This window comes from Phalacrocorax aristotelis, chromosome 2, assembly GCF_949628215.1.
Source record: "Phalacrocorax aristotelis chromosome 2, bGulAri2.1, whole genome shotgun sequence".
Lineage (NCBI taxonomy): Eukaryota > Metazoa > Chordata > Aves > Suliformes > Phalacrocoracidae > Phalacrocorax > Phalacrocorax aristotelis.
In genome coordinates this window covers 167,345,331-167,365,988 of record NC_134277.1, presented here as the reverse complement: position 1 = coordinate 167,365,988, position 20,658 = coordinate 167,345,331, and the positions used below count along the sequence as shown (strand labels likewise).

At 57.0% G+C, this 20,658-nt stretch overlaps 2 protein-coding genes and 2 pseudogenes across 2 annotated transcripts; all 4 read left to right on the top strand.

Annotated features, from left to right (window-relative positions):
• LOC142053822 (feather keratin 1-like) overlaps positions 1-7,333 on the top strand; it is a 104,421-nt pseudogene extending 97,088 nt beyond the window's left edge.
• A 3,263-nt stretch (positions 7,334-10,596) lies between these two features.
• On the top strand, positions 10,597-11,667 carry LOC142054013 (feather keratin 1-like). The gene is made up of 2 exons (XM_075086208.1): positions 10,597-10,848; positions 11,085-11,667. Exon 2 carries the CDS (start codon positions 11,105-11,107, stop codon positions 11,411-11,413), a length of 309 nt encoding a protein of 102 aa, XP_074942309.1. The 5' UTR covers positions 10,597-10,848; positions 11,085-11,104; the 3' UTR covers positions 11,414-11,667.
• A 2,244-nt stretch (positions 11,668-13,911) lies between these two features.
• LOC142054012 (feather keratin 1-like) lies at positions 13,912-14,777 on the top strand (annotated as a pseudogene).
• A 4,644-nt stretch (positions 14,778-19,421) lies between these two features.
• On the top strand, positions 19,422-20,492 carry LOC142054011 (feather keratin 1-like). Its single transcript, XM_075086207.1, has 2 exons — positions 19,422-19,673; positions 19,910-20,492. Exon 2 carries the CDS (start codon positions 19,930-19,932, stop codon positions 20,236-20,238), a length of 309 nt encoding a protein of 102 aa, XP_074942308.1. The 5' UTR covers positions 19,422-19,673; positions 19,910-19,929; the 3' UTR covers positions 20,239-20,492.
• The last annotated feature ends 166 nt before the right edge of the window (positions 20,493-20,658 follow it).

Sequence of the window (20,658 nt, the reverse complement as noted above, 5' to 3'; positions counted from 1 at the left end):
CTGCCCTGGGGAGCTGCTGTCAGAGGCATGGGTAGAATGCATTAGAACGTTCAAAGCTATGTTTAGGCAAGTGAAGGGCTTGTATGGTGGGGTGGAAGCCCCCGCTGTGCTGCTCTGTTGAGGTGGCGGTGTTGCTGGGGCCACACTTGTTAAGCAAAGTCTCGTAGCCCTTTTCCACCCACCCCGCTGGCCTCTTGAGCCCTGGCTTTGTACTGGGTAGAGTTGGAGGAGGCTTGGGAGAAGAAGGGAAGAGGAGACCACACAGGCTGGAATGCAGGAGAACTTTATTGATGGACAAAAGAGAGCAAAAAGGCAGGGTGACCAAGTGGAAGGGAAGTGGTCTGAGGTGCAAGTCTAGCGACCATCAGCCGAGGAGCCGTGTGCGAGAGAGGACCTTGCCAGAGCAGCAAGAACTTCCTGCCGCACAGTGGGAGCAGCACGCCGGAGGTCCCTGGTGGTTTATGGTTTGTGAGAAAGTGATTGGAGCGGGCAGTACTGGAGATAGCAGAAGGGGCGATGCAAGGAAGGAAGTGGGAGAAGAGGAGGAGGTGTGTGGACACATGGACCTGCCCTCCACGGCTCCTCCTCTCAAGGCACCAAGCAAGGAAGCAGGGGTAGCAGGGCCAACCCAGCCTGCCTGGACACATACCTGAACACATGGTCCACGCACCTCCTCCTCTCCTCCCACTTCCTTCCCTGCATCGCCCCTTCTGCCGTCTTCAGTACTACCTGCTACAATCACTTTCTCACAAGCCATAGACCACCGGGGACCTCCGGCGTGACGCTCCCACTGTGCGGCAGGAATATCTTCCTGCTCTGGAAAGAACCACTCTTGCACAAAGCACCTCGGCTGATGGTCGCTAGACTTGCACCACAGACCGCTTCCCTTCCACTTGGTCACCCTGCCTTTTCGCTCTCTTTTGTCCATCAGTAAAGTTCTCCTGCATCCCAGCCTGTGTGGTCTCCTCTTCCCTTCTTCTCCCAAGCCTCCTCCAACTCTACCCAGCACAAAGCCAGGGCTCAAGAGGCCAGCAGGGTGGGTGGAGAAGGGTCACTAGATCTCTCCGCGGGATTGTGCCACCACAGCCAATATATGAACACAGACTGGCACCTGGCGGGGGGGCTTCCAGAGTGTGACACCAGCCAACCACTGGCTCAGACAAAGGCTTTGGCACAACAAGGCATGCAGAAGAATAACAGGAAGGGCTTCTTCTACGGCTATGTCAACCAGAAAAGGAAGGTTAAAGAGAGCATACCTCCCCTGATGAACAAGAAGGGTGACCTAGGAGCAACACACCAGGAGAGGGATGAGCTACTCAAGCCCTTTTTTGCCTCAGGCTTCACTCGTAACCCCTCTCCTCAACCCTCCCAACGACATGCACTGCAATATGGGCACAAGGCGGGTCAAGACCCTCCCACTGTAAGGGAAGATCAGGTTTCGGACCACCTGAGGAACCTGAACATACACAAGGCTATGGCACCTGGTGAGATGCATCCCAGAGTCCTGAAGGGAACTGGATCATGTAGTTGCCCAGACACTCTCATGACAATCATGGAATCATAGAATCATAGAACGGTTTAGGTTGGAAGGGACATTAGTGGGCAACCAGTCTAAAACCCCTGCAGTGAGCACGGACATCTTCCACTAGATCCGCTTGCTCAGAGCCCTCTCCAACCTGACCTTGAATGTTTCTAGGGATGGAGCATACACCACCTCTCTGGGCAACCTCTTCCGCCACATTGGACGCTTTCAAGATTCGGCTGCACAGCCTGCTGGGCCATCTTGTCTAGGCTGTGCTCTTCCTAGAAAGCTTGGACTAGATGATCCCTGAGCTCCCTTCCAACCTGGGATTCCGGGATTCTGGGATTCTGTGTTTCACCACGCTCACAGTAAAACATTTTTTCCCTTATATCCAGTCTAAATCTACCGTCCTTTAGTTTAAAACTATTACCCCTTGTCCTGTCACATCGGGCCTTGCTAAAGAGGTAGCCCCCATCTCTCCTATGGTCCCCCTTCAAGTACTGGAAGGCCGCAAGAAGGTCTCCCCACTGCCTTTCTGTCTCCAGGCTCAACATCTCTCTCAGCCTGTCCTCATAGGAGAGGTGCTCCAGCCCTCAGATCATTTTTGGGGCCCGCCTCTGGACCTGTTCCAACAGGTCCATGTCCTTTCTGTATTGGCAGCTCCAGAGCTGGATGCAGTTCTCCAGATGGGGTCTCACAAGAGCAGAGTAGAGGGGTGGATATTTGAAAAATCATGGCAGTCAGGTGATGTCCCTGTGGACTGCAAGAATCACAGAATCACACAATGCTACGGGTTGGAAGGGACCTCTGGAGAGCATCTTGTCCATCCCCCCTGCTTGACCAGGCACACCTACAGCAGCAAGCAAGGACCTCGTCCAGGCAGGGTTTGAATGTCTCCAGGGAAGGAGACTCCACAGCCTCTCTGGGAAGCCTGTTCCACTGCTCTGCCACCCTCACAGGAACAAAGTTTTATCTCGTGTTTAAATGGAACTTCCTGCCTTCCAACTTGTGCCCACTGCAACCTTGGCCTGTCCTTGGGCACCCACCACTGAAAACAGCCCAGCCCCATCCTCTTGACACTCACCCTTCAGATATTTGTAAGTATTGATGAGTTCCCCCCTCAGTCTTCTCTTCTCCAGGCTGAACAAACGCACGTCTCTCAGCCTTTCCTCATAAGAGGGGTGCTCCAGTCCCCCCATCATCTTGGTACCTCTCCGATGGACTTGCTCAAGCAGTTCCCTGGCCTTCTTCCTCTGGGGGGCCAAGAAGGGGACACAACGCTCCAGATGAGGCCTCACTAGGGCAGAGTACAGGGGGAGGATAACCTCCCTCGCCCTGCTGGCCATACTCCTTTTCATGCAGCCCACGATACCCTTGGCCTTCTTGGCCACAAGGGCACCGTGCTGGCTCAGGGTCACCCTGCTCTCCACCAGCACTGCCAGGGCCTTCTCAGCAGAGCCACTTTCCAGCAGGTCAGCCCCCAAGCTGTGCTGGTGCATGGAGTCCTTCCTCCCCATGTGCAGGACCCTACACTTGCTCTTGTTGAACTTCATCAGGTTCCCCTTGACCCAGCTCTCCAGCCTGTCCAGGTCTCGTTGGATGGCAGCACAGCCTCCTGCCGTATCACCCACTCCTCCCAGTTTGGTATCGTCAGCAAACTTGCTGAGGGTACAATCTATCCCTTTGTCCAGGTCATTGAATAGAACTGGACCCTGGGGAACAATGCTAGTTATCGGCCTCCAACCAGACTCTGCCCCATTGACCACCACCCTCGGAGCTCCGCCGTTCAGCCAGCTCTCAATCTGCCTCCCTCTCCTCTCATCTAATCCACGCTGCCTTAGCCTGTCCGTGAGGATGTTATGGGAGACAGCGTCGAGCACTTGGCTGAAGACAAGGTAAACAACAGCCACTGCTCTCCCACGCCATCATAGAAGGCTATCAGCTTGGTCAAGCATGATCTTCCCTTGGTGAATCCATGTTACCTCCTTCTGATAACCCTCTTTTCCACTGCATGCTTGGCGATGACCTCCAGAACAAACTCTTCCATCACCTTTCTGAGGACGGAGGTCAGGTTGACTGCGCTATAGTTTCCCGGGTCCTCCATCTTGACCTTTTTGAAGATTGGAATGACATTGGCTGCCCTCCAGTCCTTGGGCACCTCTCCTGTTCTACATGACCTTTCAAAGATGATGGAGAGTGGCTTGGCAAGAACATCCGCCAGCTGCTTCAGCACTCGTGGGTGCTTTCTGTCGGCGGTCATGCATCTGCAAGGACCCAGTTTGCCTAGGTGATCTCTAACCCAATCCACCTCAACCAAAGGGGAAGTTTTCCTTTCTCCAGATTTTCTCTATCACCTCTGGGGACTGGGATGCCTCAGGGCCAGCCTTAGCAATAAAGGCTGAAGCAAAGGCAGCATTCAATAACTCTGCCTTCCCTGCATCCTGCGTCATCAGGGCCCACACCTCGTTCAGCAGCAGGCCCATACTTTCCCCACTCTTCCTTTTACTGCCAAAGTATTTGAAGAAGCCCCTCTTGGGATCCTTGACACACCTTGCCAGAATGACATCCAAGTGGGTGGGGTCTTCCCCGTTCCATCTATGAAGACCTCACAACGTCCCTAGACTCCTCCCAAGTAGCCAGCCCCTTTGCCATCAGACCCTTTTGCCATCCTCAGCAACAAGCACTGCTCGCCTGACAAACAGCCTCCTAAACACTCACATCGGCTCAGTCAGGTCAGGCCTCGCCAGTCCTCAACCCTCTGGCAATCCTCCACCACCACCACAGCCTTTGAATGGCACCCACGTACAGCATGCTCGCCTCCAGTGCCCTCTGCAAGCTACAAATCCTCTTTCTGCCCATCAAACACTATGCAGAGAAGTGGCCTCACCCCAAAGACAGACCCCAAAGGCCCTGCATCACCAGGCTACCCTGCCTGCCGCTCCCCCTCTGCCTCTCCACACACTCCTGGGATCCCCACAAATTCACCTGCGCTTACAAGGTTCCCCAGAGCAAGCACAAGAGTCACACCAGAGACCAGGCTGCATCAAACAGACCAGCCCCAGCTATGGGAAGCGCTACGGAGGGGCCAACACAAGCCTTTGGAGAGCGTGGCAGGGCTTCCCACACCACAGGGCTTGCCAGCTCTGGACGTGGGCTGCCAGGGCAACATCCTGCTCCCGCAAGCCGCCCTCCTCTGCCTGCTCCCACTCACACCCCCACGGACAGCACCGAGGGGCCACAACCACAAACAGGCAGCCTCCTTTCTCCCACCTACAACCTCACAAGCAAGAGGGGCACCAAGACACGTGCAGAGCACACCCAGCTGTGGCTTTAGGACAGGCCTAAACACAGCCTCAGTCACCTGGCAGAAGGTCAGCAGGCAACAAAGGCCATGCAACGGGCAGCGCCTCATGCCCGGCACACCTCAAAGAACAGACCAGCCTTCCACGGCTGCGAGGAGAGGGGGCCCCCGCTTCACAATGCACCCGCAAAATAAACCACATGAGTGCCACGCCATGACCTCACTGACGACACCCCACTTCTCCTACAATTTGGTCTCATCTTCTGCCCGCCCTGACACTCACCATCAACACCAAGACTTTGGCTTCTAATACTCTCACTTAAAAGCTGCCGCCAGGGCCAAGGGGACACGTCCTCAAGAAGAGCACATGAAAGTGTACAACTGCAGGAAGAAAAACACACCCCACCTCATGACTTGCCAGCCTGTGGCATGCAACAGCCGCTTGCTGCAAAACACCGTCATGCGCAAAGGCTGCCCCGCCCCTCGCCGACCAGCATAAAAGCTGGCCCAGCACCTCTCTCCCTCACACACGCTCCTCACACCTTCTCCTCCAACGTCAACGAGGTGAGTCTGAACCCCCTTCCCCTCCTTCCCCTTCTTCCCTTGCCCCACCTGGCCTGGCTCTTCCAGCACGCTCTGCCCCCAACTCAGCAGCCGACACCTCCCCACACCCACGCTCCCCACAGCCACACAACATGCCTCCACGCTCCCTTGTCCTCCTGCTGTTGCACCCCCACCTCGCACCACCACACCCCTCGCACCCCCACGCCCCTACGCTTTCTCAACACCCTCTCTTCCAGGGACCCTCCACACCACACACATGGCCTGCTACGACCTCTGCCGCCCCTGCGGACCCACCCCGCTGGCTAACAGCTGCAACGAGCCCTGTGTCAGGCAGTGCGAGGACTCCCGCGTCGTCATCCAGCCTCCCGCCGTGCTGGTCACCCTGCCAGGACCCATCCTCAGCTCCTTCCCACAGAACACCGCCGTCGGATCCTCCTCTTCGGCTGCCGTGGGCAACATCCTTGGCTCCCAGGGAGTGCCCGTCTCCTCCGGCGGATTTGGCTATGGCTACGGCTTTGGAGGCCTGGGCTGCTACGGCGGCGGAAGGGGCTGCTACCCCTGCTAAGGGCCCTGACCACCTCCCCTGATACCAACAGCACGCACCCTGCAAGCCAGGGCATCGACTGAGGACGCACCTCCGGGCTCTTGCTGACACGTGGACCTGCCCTCCACGGCTCCTCCTCTCAAGGCACCAAGCAAGGAAGCAGGAGAGGGGCCAACCCAGCCTGCCTGGTCACACGGCCCACGCACCTCCTCCTCTTCTCCCACTTCCTTCCTTGCATCGCCCCTTCTGCTATCTCCAGTACTGCCCGCTGCAATCACTTTCTCACAAGCCATAGACCACCGGGGACCTCCGGCGTGCCGCTCCCACTGTGCGGCAGGAAGTTCTTGCTGCTCTGGCAAGGTCCTCTCTCGCACACGGCACCTCGGCTGATGGTCGCTAGACTTGCACCTCAGACCACTTCCCTTCCACTTGGTCACCCTGCCTTTTCGCTCTCTTTTGTCCATCAATAAAGGGCTCCTGCATCCCAGCCTGTGAGGTCTCCTCTTCCCTTCTTCTCCCAAGCCTCCTCCAACTCTACCCAGCACAAAGCCAGGGCTCAAGAGGCCAGCGGGGTGGGTGGAGAAGGGTCACTAGATCTCTCCGCGGGATTGTGCCACCACAGCCAATATCAACACAGACTGGCACCTGGCGGGGGGGCTTCCAGAGTGTGACACCAGCCAACCACTGGCTCAAACAAAGGCTTTGGCACAACAAGGCATGCAGAAGAATAACAGGAAGGGCTTCTTCTACGGCTATGTCAACCAGAAAAGGAAGGTTAAAGAGAGCGTACCTCCCCTGATGAACAAGAAGGGTGACCTAGGAGCAACACACCAGGAGAGGGATGAGCTACTCAAGCCCTTTTTTGCCTCAGGCTTCACTCGTAACCCCTCTCCTCAACCCTCCCGATGCCATGCACCGCAAGATGGGCACAAGGCAGGTCAAGACCCTCCCACTGTAAGGGAAGATCAGGTTTCGGACCACCTGAGGAACCTGAACATACACAAGGCTATGGCACCTGGTGAGATGCATCCCAGAGTCCTGAAGGGAACTGGATCATGTAGTTGCCCAGACACTCTCATGACAATCATGGAATCATAGAATCATAGAACGGTTTAGGTTGGAAGGGACATTAGTGGGCAACCAGTCTAAACCCCCTGCAGTGAGCACGGACATCTTCCACTAGATCCGCTTGCTCAGAGCCCTCTCCAACCTGACCTTGAACGTTTCTAGGGATGGAGCATCCACCACCTCTCTGGGCAACCTCTTCCGCCACATTGGACGCTTTCAAGATTCGGCTGCACAGCCTGCTGGGCCATCTTGTCTAGGCTGTGCTCTTCCTAGAAAGCTTGGACTAGATGATCCCTGAGCTCCCTTCCAACCTGGGATTCTGGGATTCTGGGATTCTGTGTTTCACCACGCTCACAGTAAAACATTTTTTCCCTTATATCCAGTCTAAATCTACCGTCCTTTAGTTTAAAACTATTACCCCTTGTCCTGTCACATCGGGCCTTGCTAAAGAGGTAGCCCCCATCTCTCCTATGGTCCCCCTTCAAGTACTGGAAGGCCGCAAGAAGGTCTCCCTGCTGCCTTTCTGTCTCCAGGCTCAACAACTCTCTCAGCCTGTCCTCATAGGAGAGGTGCTCCAGCCCTCAGATCATTTTTGGGGCCCGCCTCTGGACCTGTTCCAACAGGTCCATGTCCTTTCTGTATTGGCAGCTCCAGAGCTGGATGCAGTTCTCCAGATGGGGTCTCACAAGAGCAGAGTAGAGGGGTGGATATTTGAAAAATCATGGCAGTCAGGTGATGTCCCTGCGGACTGCAAGAATCACAGAATCACACAATGCTACGGGTTGGAAGGGACCTCTGGAGAGCATCTTGTCCATCCCCCCTGCTTGACCAGGCACACCTACAGCAGCAAGCAAGGACCTCGTCCAGGCAGGGTTTGAATGTCTCCAGGGAAGGAGACTCCACAGCCTCTCTGGGAAGCCTGTTCCACTGCTCTGCCACCCTCACAGGAACAAAGTTTTATCTCGTGTTTAAATGGAACTTCCTGCCTTCCAACTTGTGCCCACTGCAACCTTGGCCTGTCCTTGGGCACCCACCACTGAAAACAGCCCGGCCCCATCCTCTTGACACTCACCCTTCAGATATTTGTAAGTATTGATGAGTTCCCCCCTCAGTCTTCTCTTCTCCAGGCTGAACAAACGCACGTCTCTCAGCCTTTCCTCATAAGAGGGGTGCTCCAGTCCCCCCATCATCTTGGTACCTCTCCGATGGACTTGCTCAAGCAGTTCCCTGGCCTTCTTCCTCTGGGGGGCCAAGAAGGGGACACAACGCTCCAGATGAGGCCTCACTAGGGCAGAGTACAGGGGGAGGATAACCTCCCTCGCCCTGCTGGCCATACTCCTTTTCATGCAGCCCACGATACCCTTGGCCTTCTTGGCCACAAGGGCACCGTGCTGGCTCAGGGTCACCCTGCTCTCCACCAGCACTGCCAGGGCCTTCTCAGCAGAGCCACTTTCCAGCAGGTCAGCCCCCAAGCTGTGCTGGTGCATGGAGTCCTTCCTCCCCATGTGCAGGACCCTACACTTGCTCTTGTTGAACTTCATCAGGTTCCCCTTGACCCAGCTCTCCAGCCTGTCCAGGTCTCGTTGGATGGCAGCACAGCCTCCTGCCGTATCACCCACTCCTCCCAGTTTGGTATCGTCAGCAAACTTGCTGAGGGTACAATCTATCCCTTTGTCCAGGTCATTGAATAGAACTGGACCCTGGGGAACAATGCTAGTTATCGGCCTCCAACCAGACTCTGCCCCATTGACCACCACCCTCGGAGCTCCGCCGTTCAGCCAGCTCTCAATCTGCCTCCCTCTCCTCTCATCTAATCCACGCTGCCTTAGCCTGTCCGTGAGGATGTTATGGGAGACAGCGTCGAGCACTTGGCTGAAGACAAGGTAAACAACAGCCACTGCTCTCCCACGCCATCATAGAAGGCTATCAGCTTGGTCAAGCATGATCTTCCCTTGGTGAATCCATGTTACCTCCTTCTGATAACCCTCTTTTCCACTGCATGCTTGGCGATGACCTCCAGAACAAACTCTTCCATCACCTTTCTGAGGATGGAGGTCAGGTTGACTGCGCTATAGTTTCCCGGGTCCTCCATCTTGACCTTTTTGAAGATTGGAATGACATCGGCTGCCCTCCAGTCCTTGGGCACCTCTCCTGTTCTACATGACCTTTCAAAGATGATGGAGAGTGGCTTGGCTAGAACATCCGCCAGCTGCTTCAGCACTCGTGGGTGCTTTCTGTCGGCGGTCATGCATCTGCAAGGACCCAGTTTGCCTAGGTGATCTCTAACCCAATCCACCTCAACCAAAGGGGAAGTTTTCCTTTCTCCAGATTTTCTCTATCACCTCTGGGGACTGGGATGCCTCAGGGCCAGCCTTAGCAATAAAGGCTGAAGCAAAGGCAGCATTCAATAACTCTGCCTTCCCTGCATCCTGCGTCATCAGGGCCCACACCTCGTTCAGCAGCAGGCCCATACTTTCCCCACTCTTCCTTTTACTGCCAAAGTATTTGAAGAAGCCCCTCTTGGGATCCTTGACACACCTTGCCAGAATGACATCCAAGTGGGTGGGGTCTTCCCCGTTCCATCTATGAAGACCTCACAACGTCCCTAGACTCCTCCCAAGTAGCCAGCCCCTTTGCCATCAGACCCTTTTGCCATCCTCAGCAACAAGCACTGCTCGCCTGACAAACAGCCTCCTAAACACTCACATCGGCTCAGTCAGGTCAGGCCTCGCCAGTCCTCAACCCTCTGGCAATCCTCCACCACCACCACAGCCTTTGAATGGCACCCACGTACAGCATGCTCGCCTCCAGTGCCCTCTGCAAGCTACAAATCCTCTTTCTGCCCATCAAACACTATGCAGAGAAGTGGCCTCACCCCAAAGACAGACCCCAAAGGCCCTGCATCACCAGGCTACCCTGCCTGCCGCTCCCCCTCTGCCTCTCCACACACTCCTGGGATCCCCACAAATTCACCTGCGCTTACAAGGTTCCCCAGAGCAAGCACAGAGTCACGCCAGAGACCAGGCTGCATCAAACAGACCAGCCCCAGCTATGGGAAGCGCTACGGAGGGGCCAACACAAGCCTTTGGGGAGCGTGGCAGGGCTCCCCACACCACAGGGCTTGCCAGCTCTGGACGTGGGCTGCCAGGGCAACATCCTGCTCCCGCAAGCCGCCCTCCTCTGCCTGCTCCCACTCACACCCCCACGGACAGCACCGAGGGGTCACAACCACAAACAGGCAGCCTCCTTTCTCCCACCTACAACCTCACAAGCAAGAGGGGCAACAAGACACGTGCAGAGCACACCCAGCTGTGGCTTTAGGACAGGCCTAAACACAGCCTCTGTCACCTGGCAGAAGGTCAGCAGGCAACAAAGGCCATGCAACGGGCAGCGCCTCATGCCCGGCACACCTCAAAGAACAGACCAGCCTTCCACGGCTGCGAGGAGAGGGGGCCCCCGCTTCACAATGCACCCGCAAAATAAACCACACGAGTGCCATGCCATGACCTCACTGACGACACCCCGCTTCTACAATTTGGTCTCGTCTTCTGCCCGCCCTGACACTCACTGTCAACACCAAGTCTTTGGCTTCTAATACTCTCACTTAAAAGCTGCCGCCAGGGCCAAGGGGACACGTCCTCAAGAAGAGCACATGAAAGTGTACAACTGCAGGAAGAAAAACACACCCCACCTCATGACTTGCCAGCCTGTGGCATGCAACAGCCGCTTGCTGCAAAACACCGTCATGCGCAAAGGCTGCCCCGCCCCTCGCCGACCAGCATAAAAGCTGGCCCAGCACCTCTCTCCCTCACACACGCTCCTCACACCTTCTCCTCCAACGTCAACGAGGTGAGTCTGAACCCCCTTCCCCTCCTTCTCCTTCTTCCCTTGCCCCACCTGGCCTGGCTCTTCCAGCACGCTCTGCCCCCAACTCAGCAGCCGACACCTCCCCACACCCACGCTCCCCACAGCCACACAACACGCCTCCACGCTCCCTTGTCCTCCTGCTGTTGCACCCCCACCTCGCACCACCACACCCCTCGCACCCCCACGCCCCTACGCTTTCTCAACACCCTCTCTTCCAGAGACCCTCCAGCCCACACACATGGCCTGCTACGACCTCTGCCGCCCCTGCGGACCCACCCCGCTGGCTAACAGCTGCAACGAGCCCTGTGTCAGGCAGTGCGAGGACTCCCGCGTCGTCATCCAGCCCTCCACCGTGATGGTCACCCTGCCAGGACCCATCCTCAGCTCCTTCCCCCAGAACACTGCCGTCGGATCCTCCTCTTCGGCTGCCGTGGGCAACATCCTTGGCTCCCAGGGAGTGCCCGTCTCCTCCGGCGGATTTGGCTATGGCTACGGCTTTGGAGGCCTGGGCTGCTACGGCGGCGGAAGGGGCTGCTACCCCTGCTAAGGGCCCTGACCACCACCCCTGATACCAACAGCATGCACCCTGCAAGCCAGGGCATCGACTGAGGACGCACCTCCGGGCTCTTGCTGACACGTGGACCTGCCCTCCACGGCTCCTCCTCTCAAGGCACCAAGCAAGGAAGCGGGAGAGGGGCCAACCCAGCCTGCCTGGTCACACGGCCCACGCACCTCCTCCTCTTCTCCCACTTCCTTCCTTGCATCGCCCCTTCTGCTATCTCCAGTACTGCCCGCTCCAATCACTTTCTCACAAGCCATAGACCACTGGGGACCTCCAGCGTGCCGCTCCCACTGTGCGGCAGGAAGTTCTTGCTGCTCTGGCAAGGTCCTCTCTCGCACACGGCACCTCGGCTGATGGTCGCTAGACTTGCACCTCAGACCACTTCCCTTCCACTTGGTCACCCTGCCTTTTCGCTCTCTTTTGTCCATCAATAAAGGGCTCCTGCATCCCAGCCTGTGAGGTCTCCTCTTCCCTTCTTCTCCCAAGCCTCCTCCAACTCTACCCAGCACAAAGCCAGGGCTCAAGAGGCCAGCAGGGTGGGTGGAGAAGGGTCACTAGATCTCTCCGCGGGATTGTGCCACCACAGCCAATATATGAACACAGACTGGCACCTGGCGGGGGGGCTTCCAGAGTGTGACACCAGCCAACCACTGGCTCAGACAAAGGCTTTGGCACAACAAGGCATGCAGAAGAATAACAGGAAGGGCTTCTTCTACGGCTATGTCAACCAGAAAAGGAAGGTTAAAGAGAGCATACCTCCCCTGATGAACAAGAAGGGTGACCTAGGAGCAACACACCAGGAGAGGGATGAGCTACTCAAGCCCTTTTTTGCCTCAGGCTTCACTCGTAACCCCTCTCCTCAACCCTCCCGATGCCATGCACCGCAAGATGGGCACAAGGCAGGTCAAGACCCTCCCACTGTAAGGGAAGATCAGGTTTCGGACCACCTGAGGAACCTGAACATACACAAGGCTATGGCACCTGGTGAGATGCATCCCAGAGTCCTGAAGGGAACTGGATCATGTAGTTGCCCAGACACTCTCATGACAATCATGGAATCATAGAATCATAGAACGGTTTAGGTTGGAAGGGACATTAGTGGGCAACCAGTCTAAACCCCCTGCAGTGAGCACGGACATCTTTCACTAGATCCGCTTGCTCAGAGCCCTCTCCAACCTGACCTTGAACGTTTCTAGGGATGGAGCATCCACCACCTCTCTGGGCAACCTCTTCCGCCACATTGGACGCTTTCAAGATTCGGCTGCACAGCCTGCTGGGCCATCTTGTCTAGGCTGTGCTCTTCCTAGAAAGCTTGGACTAGATGATCCCTGAGCTCCCTTCCAACCTGGGATTCCGGGATTCTGGGATTCTGTGTTTCACCACGCTCACAGTAAAACATTTTTTCCCTTATATCCAGTCTAAATCTACCGTCCTTTAGTTTAAAACTATTACCCCTTGTCCTGTCACATCGGGCCTTGCTAAAGAGGTAGCCCCCATCTCTCCTATGGTCCCCCTTCAAGTACTGGAAGGCCGCAAGAAGGTCTCCCCGCTGCCTTTCTGTCTCCAGGCTCAACAACTACAACTCTCTCAGCCTATCCTCATAGGAGAGGTGCTCCTAAACAGCCTCCTAAACACTCACATTGGCTCAGTCGGGGCAGGCCTCGCCAGTCCTCAACCCTCTGGCAATCCTCCACCACCACCACAGCCTTTGAATGGCACCCACGTACAGCATGCTCGCCTCCAGTGCCCTCTGCAAGCTACAAATCCTCTTTCTGCCCATCAAACACTATGCAGAGAAGTGGCCTCACCCCAAAGACAGACCCCAAAGGCACTGCATCACCAGGCTACCCTGCCTGCCACGCCCCCTCTGCCTCTCCACACACTCCTGGGATCCCCACAAATTCACCTGCGCTTACAAGGTTCCCCAGAGCAAGCACAAGAGTCACACCAGAGACCAGGCTGCATCAAACAGACCAGCCCCAGCTATGGGAAGTGCTACGGAGGGGCCAACACAAGCCTTTGGGGAGCGTGGCAGGGCTTCCCACACCACAGGGCTTGCCAGCTCTGGACGTGGGCTGCCAGGGCAACATCCTGCTCCCGCAAGCCGCCCTCCTCTGCCTGCTCCCACTCACACCCCCACGGACAGCACCGAGGGGCCACAACCACAAACAGGCAGCCTCCTTTCTCCCACCTACAACCTCACAAGCAAGAGGGGCACCAAGACACGTGCAGAGCACACCCAGCTGTGGCTTTAGGCCAGGCCTAAACACAGCCTCTGTCACCTGGCAGCAAGGTCAGCAGGCAACAAAGGCCATGCAATGGGCAGCGCCTCATGCCCGGCACACCTCAAAGAACAGACCAGCCTTCCACGGCTGCGAGGAAAGGAGGCCCCCGCTTCACAATGCACCCGCAAAATAAACCACACGAGTGCCGTGCCATGACCTCACTGACGACACCCCGCTTCTACAATTTGGTCTCGTCTTCTGCCCGCCCTGACACTCACCATCAACACCAAGACTTTGGCTTCTAATACTCTCACTTAAAAGCTGCCGCCAGGGCCAAGGGGACACGTCCTCAAGAAGAGCACATGAAAGTGTACAACTGCAGGAAGAAAAACACACCCCACCTCATGACTTGCCAGCCTGTGGCATGCAACAGCCGCTTGCTGCAAAACACCGTCATGCGCAAAGGCTGCCCCGCCCCTCGCCGACCAGCATAAAAGCTGGCCCAGCACCTCTCTCCCTCACACACGCTCCTCACACCTTCTCCTCCAACGTCAACGAGGTGAGTCTGAACCCCCTTCCCCTCCTTCCCCTTCTTCCCTTGCCCCACCTGGCCTGGCTCTTCCAGCACGCTCTGCCCCCAACTCAGCAGCCGACACCTCCCCACACCCACGCTCCCCACAGCCACACAACACGCCTCCACGCTCCCTTGTCCTCCTGCTGTTGCACCCCCACCTCGCACCACCACACCCCTCGCACCCCCACGCCCCTACGCTTTCTCAACACCCTCTCTTCCAGGGACCCTCCACACCACACACATGGCCTGCTACGACCTCTGCCGCCCCTGCGGACCCACCCCGCTGGCTAACAGCTGCAACGAGCCCTGTGTCAGGCAGTGCGAGGACTCCCGCGTCGTTATCCAGCCCTCCACCGTGATGGTCACCCTGCCAGGACCCATCCTCAGCTCCTTCCCACAGAACACCGCTGTCGGATCCTCCTCTTCGGCTGCCGTGGGCAACATCCTCGGCTCCCAGGGAGTGCCCGTCTCCTCTGGCGGATTTGGCTATGGCTACGGCTTTGGAGGCCTGGGCTGCTACGGCGGCGGAAGGGGCTGCTACCCCTGCTAACGGCCCTGACCACCACCTCTGATACTAACAGCACGTACCCTGCAAGCCAGGGCATCGACTGAGGACGCACCTCCGGGCTCTTGCTGACACGTGGACCTGCCCTCCACGGCTCCTCCTCTCAAGGCACCAAGCAAGGAAGCGGGAGAGGGGCCAACCCAGCCTGCCTGGTCACACGGCCCACGCACCTCCTCCTCTTCTCCCACTTCCTTCCTTGCATCGCCCCTTCTGCTATCTCCAGTACTGCCCGCTCCAATCACTTTCTCACAAGCCATAGACCACCGGGGACCTCCGGCGTGCCGCTCCCACTGTGCAGCAGGAAGTTCTTGCTGCTCTGGCAAGGTCCTCTCTCGCACACGGCACCTCGGCTGATGGTCGCTAGACTTGCACCTCAGACCACTTCCCTTCCACTTGGTCACCCTGCCTTTTCGCTCTCTTTTGTCCATCAATAAAGGGCTCCTGCATCCCAGCCTGTGAGGTCTCCTCTTCCCTTCTTCTCCCAAGCCTCCTCCAACTCTACCCAGCACAAAGCCAGGGCTCAAGAGGCCAGCGGGGTGGGTGGAGAAGGGTCACTAGATCTCTCCGCGGGATTGTGCCACCACAGCCAATATCAACACAGACTGGCACCTGGCGGGGGGGCTTCCAGAGTGTGACACCAGCCAACCACTGGCTCAAACAAAGGCTTTGGCACAACAAGGCATGCAGAAGAATAACAGGAAGGGCTTCTTCTACGGCTATGTCAACCAGAAAAGGAAGGTTAAAGAGAGCGTACCTCCCCTGATGAACAAGAAGGGTGACCTAGGAGCAACACACCAGGAGAGGGATGAGCTACTCAAGCCCTTTTTTGCCTCAGGCTTCACTCGTAACCCCTCTCCTCACCCCTCCCGACGACATGCACCGCAAGATGGGCACAAGGCGGGTCAAGACCCTCCCACTGTAAGGGAAGATCAGGTTTCGGACCACCTGAGGAACCTGAACATACACAAGGCTATGGCACCTGGTGAGATGCATCCCAGAGTCCTGAAGGGAACTGGATCATGTAGTTGCCCAGACACTCTCATGACAATCATGGAATCATAGAATCATAGAACGGTTTAGGTTGGAAGGGACATTAGTGGGCAACCAGTCTAAAACCCCTGCAGCGAGCACGGACATCTTCCACTAGATCCGCTTGCTCAGAGCCCTCTCCAACCTGACCTTGAATGTTTCTAGGGATGGAGCATCCACCACCTCTCTGGGCAACCTCTTCCGCCACATTGGACGCTTTCAAGATTCGGCTGCACAGCCTGCTGGGCCATCTTGTCTAGGCTGTGCTCTTCCTAGAAAGCTTGGACTAGATGATCCCTGAGCTCCCTTCCAACCTGGGATTCTGGGATTCTGGGATTCTGTGTTTCACCACGCTCACAGTAAAACATTTTTTCCCTTATATCCAGTCTAAATCTACCGTCCTTTAGTTTAAAACTATTACCCCTTGTCCTGTCACATCGGGCCTTGCTAAAGAGGTAGCCCCCATCTCTCCTATGGTCCCCCTTCAAGTACTGGAAGGCCGCAAGAAGGTCTCCCCGCTGCCTTTCTGTCTCCAGGCTCAACAACTCTCTCAGCCTGTCCTCATAGGAGAGGTGCTCCAGCCCTCAGATCATTTTTGGGGCCCGCCTCTGGACCTGTTCCAACAGGTCCATGTCCTTTCTGTATTGGCAGCTCCAGAGCTGGATGCAGTTCTCCAGATGGGGTCTCACAAGAGCAGAGTAGAGGGGTGGATATTTGAAAAATCATGGCAGTCAGGTGATGTCCCTGCGGACTGCAAGAATCACAGAATCACACAATGCTACGGGTTGGAAGGGACCTCTGGAGAGCATCTTGTCCATCCCCCCTGCTTGACCAGGCACACCTACAGCAGCAAGCAAGGACCTCGTCCAGGCAGGGTTTGAATGTCTCCAGGGAAGGAGACTCCACAGCCTCTCTGGGAAGCCTGTTCCACTGCTCTGCCACCCTCACAGGAACAAAGTTTTATCTCGTGTTTAAATGGAACTTCCTGCCTTCCAACTTGTGCCCACTGCAACCTTGGCCTGTCCTTGGGCACCCACCACTGAAAACAGCCCGGCCCCATCCTCTTGACACTCACCCTTCAGATATTTGTAAGTATTGATGAGTTCCCCCCTCAGTCTTCTCTTCTCCAGGCTGAACAAACGCACGTCTCTCAGCCTTTCCTCATAAGAGGGGTGCTCCAGTCCCCCCATCATCTTGGTACCTCTCCGATGGACTTGCTCAAGCAGTTCCCTGGCCTTCTTCCTCTGGGGGGCCAAGAAGGGGACACAACGCTCCAGATGAGGCCTCACTAGGGCAGAGTACAGGGGGAGGATAACCTCCCTCGCCCTGCTGGCCATACTCCTTTTCATGCAGCCCACGATACCCTTGGCCTTCTTGGCCACAAGGGCACCGTGCTGGCTCAGGGTCACCCTGCTCTCCACCAGCACTGCCAGGGCCTTCTCAGCAGAGCCACTTTCCAGCAGGTCAGCCCCCAAGCTGTGCTGGTGCATGGAGTCCTTCCTCCCCATGTGCAGGACCCTACACTTGCTCTTGTTGAACTTCATCAGGTTCCCCTTGACCCAGCTCTCCAGCCTGTCCAGGTCTCGTTGGATGGCAGCACAGCCTCCTGCCGTATCACCCACTCCTCCCAGTTTGGTATCGTCAGCAAACTTGCTGAGGGTACAATCTATCCCTTTGTCCAGGTCATTGAATAGAACTGGACCCTGGGGAACAATGCTAGTTATCGGCCTCCAACCAGACTCTGCCCCATTGACCACCACCCTCGGAGCTCCGCCGTTCAGCCAGCTCTCAATCTGCCTCCCTCTCCTCTCATCTAATCCACGCTGCCTTAGCCTGTCCGTGAGGATGTTATGGGAGACAGCGTCGAGCACTTGGCTGAAGACAAGGTAAACAACAGCCACTGCTCTCCCACGCCATCATAGAAGGCTATCAGCTTGGTCAAGCATGATCTTCCCTTGGTGAATCCATGTTACCTCCTTCTGATAACCCTCTTTTCCACTGCATGCTTGGCGATGACCTCCAGAACAAACTCTTCCATCACCTTTCTGAGGACGGAGGTCAGGTTGACTGCGCTATAGTTTCCCGGGTCCTCCATCTTGACCTTTTTGAAGATTGGAATGACATCGGCTGCCCTCCAGTCCTTGGGCACCTCTCCTGTTCTACATGACCTTTCAAAGATGATGGAGAGTGGCTTGGCTAGAACATCCGCCAGCTGCTTCAGCACTCGTGGGTGCTTTCTGTCGGCGGTCATGCATCTGCAAGGACCCAGTTTGCCTAGGTGATCTCTAACCCAATCCACTTCAACCAAAGGGGAAGTTTTCCTTTCTCCAGATTTTCGCTATCACCTCTGGGGACTGGGATGCCTCAGGGCCAGCCTTAGCAATAAAGGCTGAAGCAAAGGCAGCATTCAATAACTCTGCCTTCCCTGCATCCTGCGTCATCAGGGCCCACACCTCGTTCAGCAGCAGGCCCATACTTTCCCCACTCTTCCTTTTACTGCCAAAGTATTTGAAGAAGCCCCTCTTGGGATCCTTGACACACCTTGCCAGAATGACATCCAAGTGGGTGGGGTCTTCCCCGTTCCATCTATGAAGACCTCACAACGTCCCTAGACTCCTCCCAAGTAGCCAGCCCCTTTGCCATCAGACCCTTTTGCCATCCTCAGCAACAAGCACTGCTCGCCTGACAAACAGCCTCCTAAACACTCACATCGGCTCAGTCAGGTCAGGCCTCGCCAGTCCTCAACCCTCTGGCAATCCTCCACCACCACCACAGCCTTTGAATGGCACCCACGTACAGCATGCTCGCCTCCAGTGCCCTCTGCAAGCTACAAATCCTCTTTCTGCCCATCAAACACTATGCAGAGAAGTGGCCTCACCCCAAAGACAGACCCCAAAGGCCCTGCATCACCAGGCTACCCTGCCTGCCGCTCCCCCTCTGCCTCTCCACACACTCCTGGGATCCCCACAAATTCACCTGCGCTTACAAGGTTCCCCAGAGCAAGCACAGAGTCACGCCAGAGACCAGGCTGCATCAAACAGACCAGCCCCAGCTATGGGAAGCGCTACGGAGGGGGCCAACACAAGCCTTTGGGGAGCGTGGCAGGGCTCCCCACACCACAGGGCTTGCCAGCTCGGACGTGGGCTGCCAGGGCAACATCCTGCTCCCGCAAGCCGCCCTCCTCTGCCTGCTCCCACTCACACCCCCACGGACAGCACCGAGGGGTCACAACCACAAACAGGCAGCCTCCTTTCTCCCACCTACAACCTCACAAGCAAGAGGGGCAACAAGACACGTGCAGAGCACACCCAGCTGTGGCTTTAGGACAGGCCTAAACACAGCCTCTGTCACCTGGCAGAAGGTCAGCAGGCAACAAAGGCCATGCAACGGGCAGCGCCTCATGCCCGGCACACCTCAAAGAACAGACCAGCCTTCCACGGCTGCGAGGAGAGGGGGCCCCCGCTTCACAATGCACCCGCAAAATAAACCACACGAGTGCCATGCCATGACCTCACTGACGACACCCCGCTTCTACAATTTGGTCTCGTCTTCTGCCCGCCCTGACACTCACTGTCAACACCAAGTCTTTGGCTTCTAATACTCTCACTTAAAAGCTGCCGCCAGGGCCAAGGGGACACGTCCTCAAGAAGAGCACATGAAAGTGTACAACTGCAGGAAGAAAAACACACCCCACCTCATGACTTGCCAGCCTGTGGCATGCAACAGCCGCTTGCTGCAAAACACCGTCATGCGCAAAGGCTGCCCCGCCCCTCGCCGACCAGCATAAAAGCTGGCCCAGCACCTCTCTCCCTCACACACGCTCCTCACACCTTCTCCTCCAACGTCAACGAGGTGAGTCTGAACCCCCTTCCCCTCCTTCTCCTTCTTCCCTTGCCCCACCTGGCCTGGCTCTTCCAGCACGCTCTGCCCCCAACTCAGCAGCCGACACCTCCCCACACCCACGCTCCCCACAGCCACACAACACGCCTCCACGCTCCCTTGTCCTCCTGCTGTTGCACCCCCACCTCGCACCACCACACCCCTCGCACCCCCACGCCCCTACGCTTTCTCAACACCCTCTCTTCCAGAGACCCTCCAGCCCACACACATGGCCTGCTACGACCTCTGCCGCCCCTGCGGACCCACCCCGCTGGCTAACAGCTGCAACGAGCCCTGTGTCAGGCAGTGCGAGGACTCCCGCGTCGTCATCCAGCCCTCCACCGTGATGGTCACCCTGCCAGGACCCATCCTCAGCTCCTTCCCCCAGAACACTGCCGTCGGATCCTCCTCTTCGGCTGCCGTGGGCAACATCCTTGGCTCCCAGGGAGTGCCCGTCTCCTCCGGCGGATTTGGCTATGGCTACGGCTTTGGAGGCCTGGGCTGCTACGGCGGCGGAAGGGGCTGCTACCCCTGCTAAGGGCCCTGACCACCACCCCTGATACCAACAGCATGCACCCTGCAAGCCAGGGCATCGACTGAGGACGCACCTCCGGGCTCTTGCTGACACGTGGACCTGCCCTCCACGGCTCCTCCTCTCAAGGCACCAAGCAAGGAAGCGGGAGAGGGGCCAACCCAGCCTGCCTGGTCACACGGCCCACGCACCTCCTCCTCTTCTCCCACTTCCTTCCTTGCATCGCCCCTTCTGCTATCTCCAGTACTGCCCGCTCCAATCACTTTCTCACAAGCCATAGACCACTGGGGACCTCCAGCGTGCCGCTCCCACTGTGCGGCAGGAAGTTCTTGCTGCTCTGGCAAGGTCCTCTCTCGCACACGGCACCTCGGCTGATGGTCGCTAGACTTGCACCTCAGACCACTTCCCTTCCACTTGGTCACCCTG

Bases quoted from the DNA above. Each gene is read 5' to 3' on its own strand.
- LOC142054011 (XM_075086207.1), top strand. From the start codon at position 19,930: ATGGCCTGCTACGACCTCTGCCGCCCCTGCGGACCCACCCCGCTGGCT.
- LOC142054013 (XM_075086208.1), top strand. From the start codon at position 11,105: ATGGCCTGCTACGACCTCTGCCGCCCCTGCGGACCCACCCCGCTGGCT.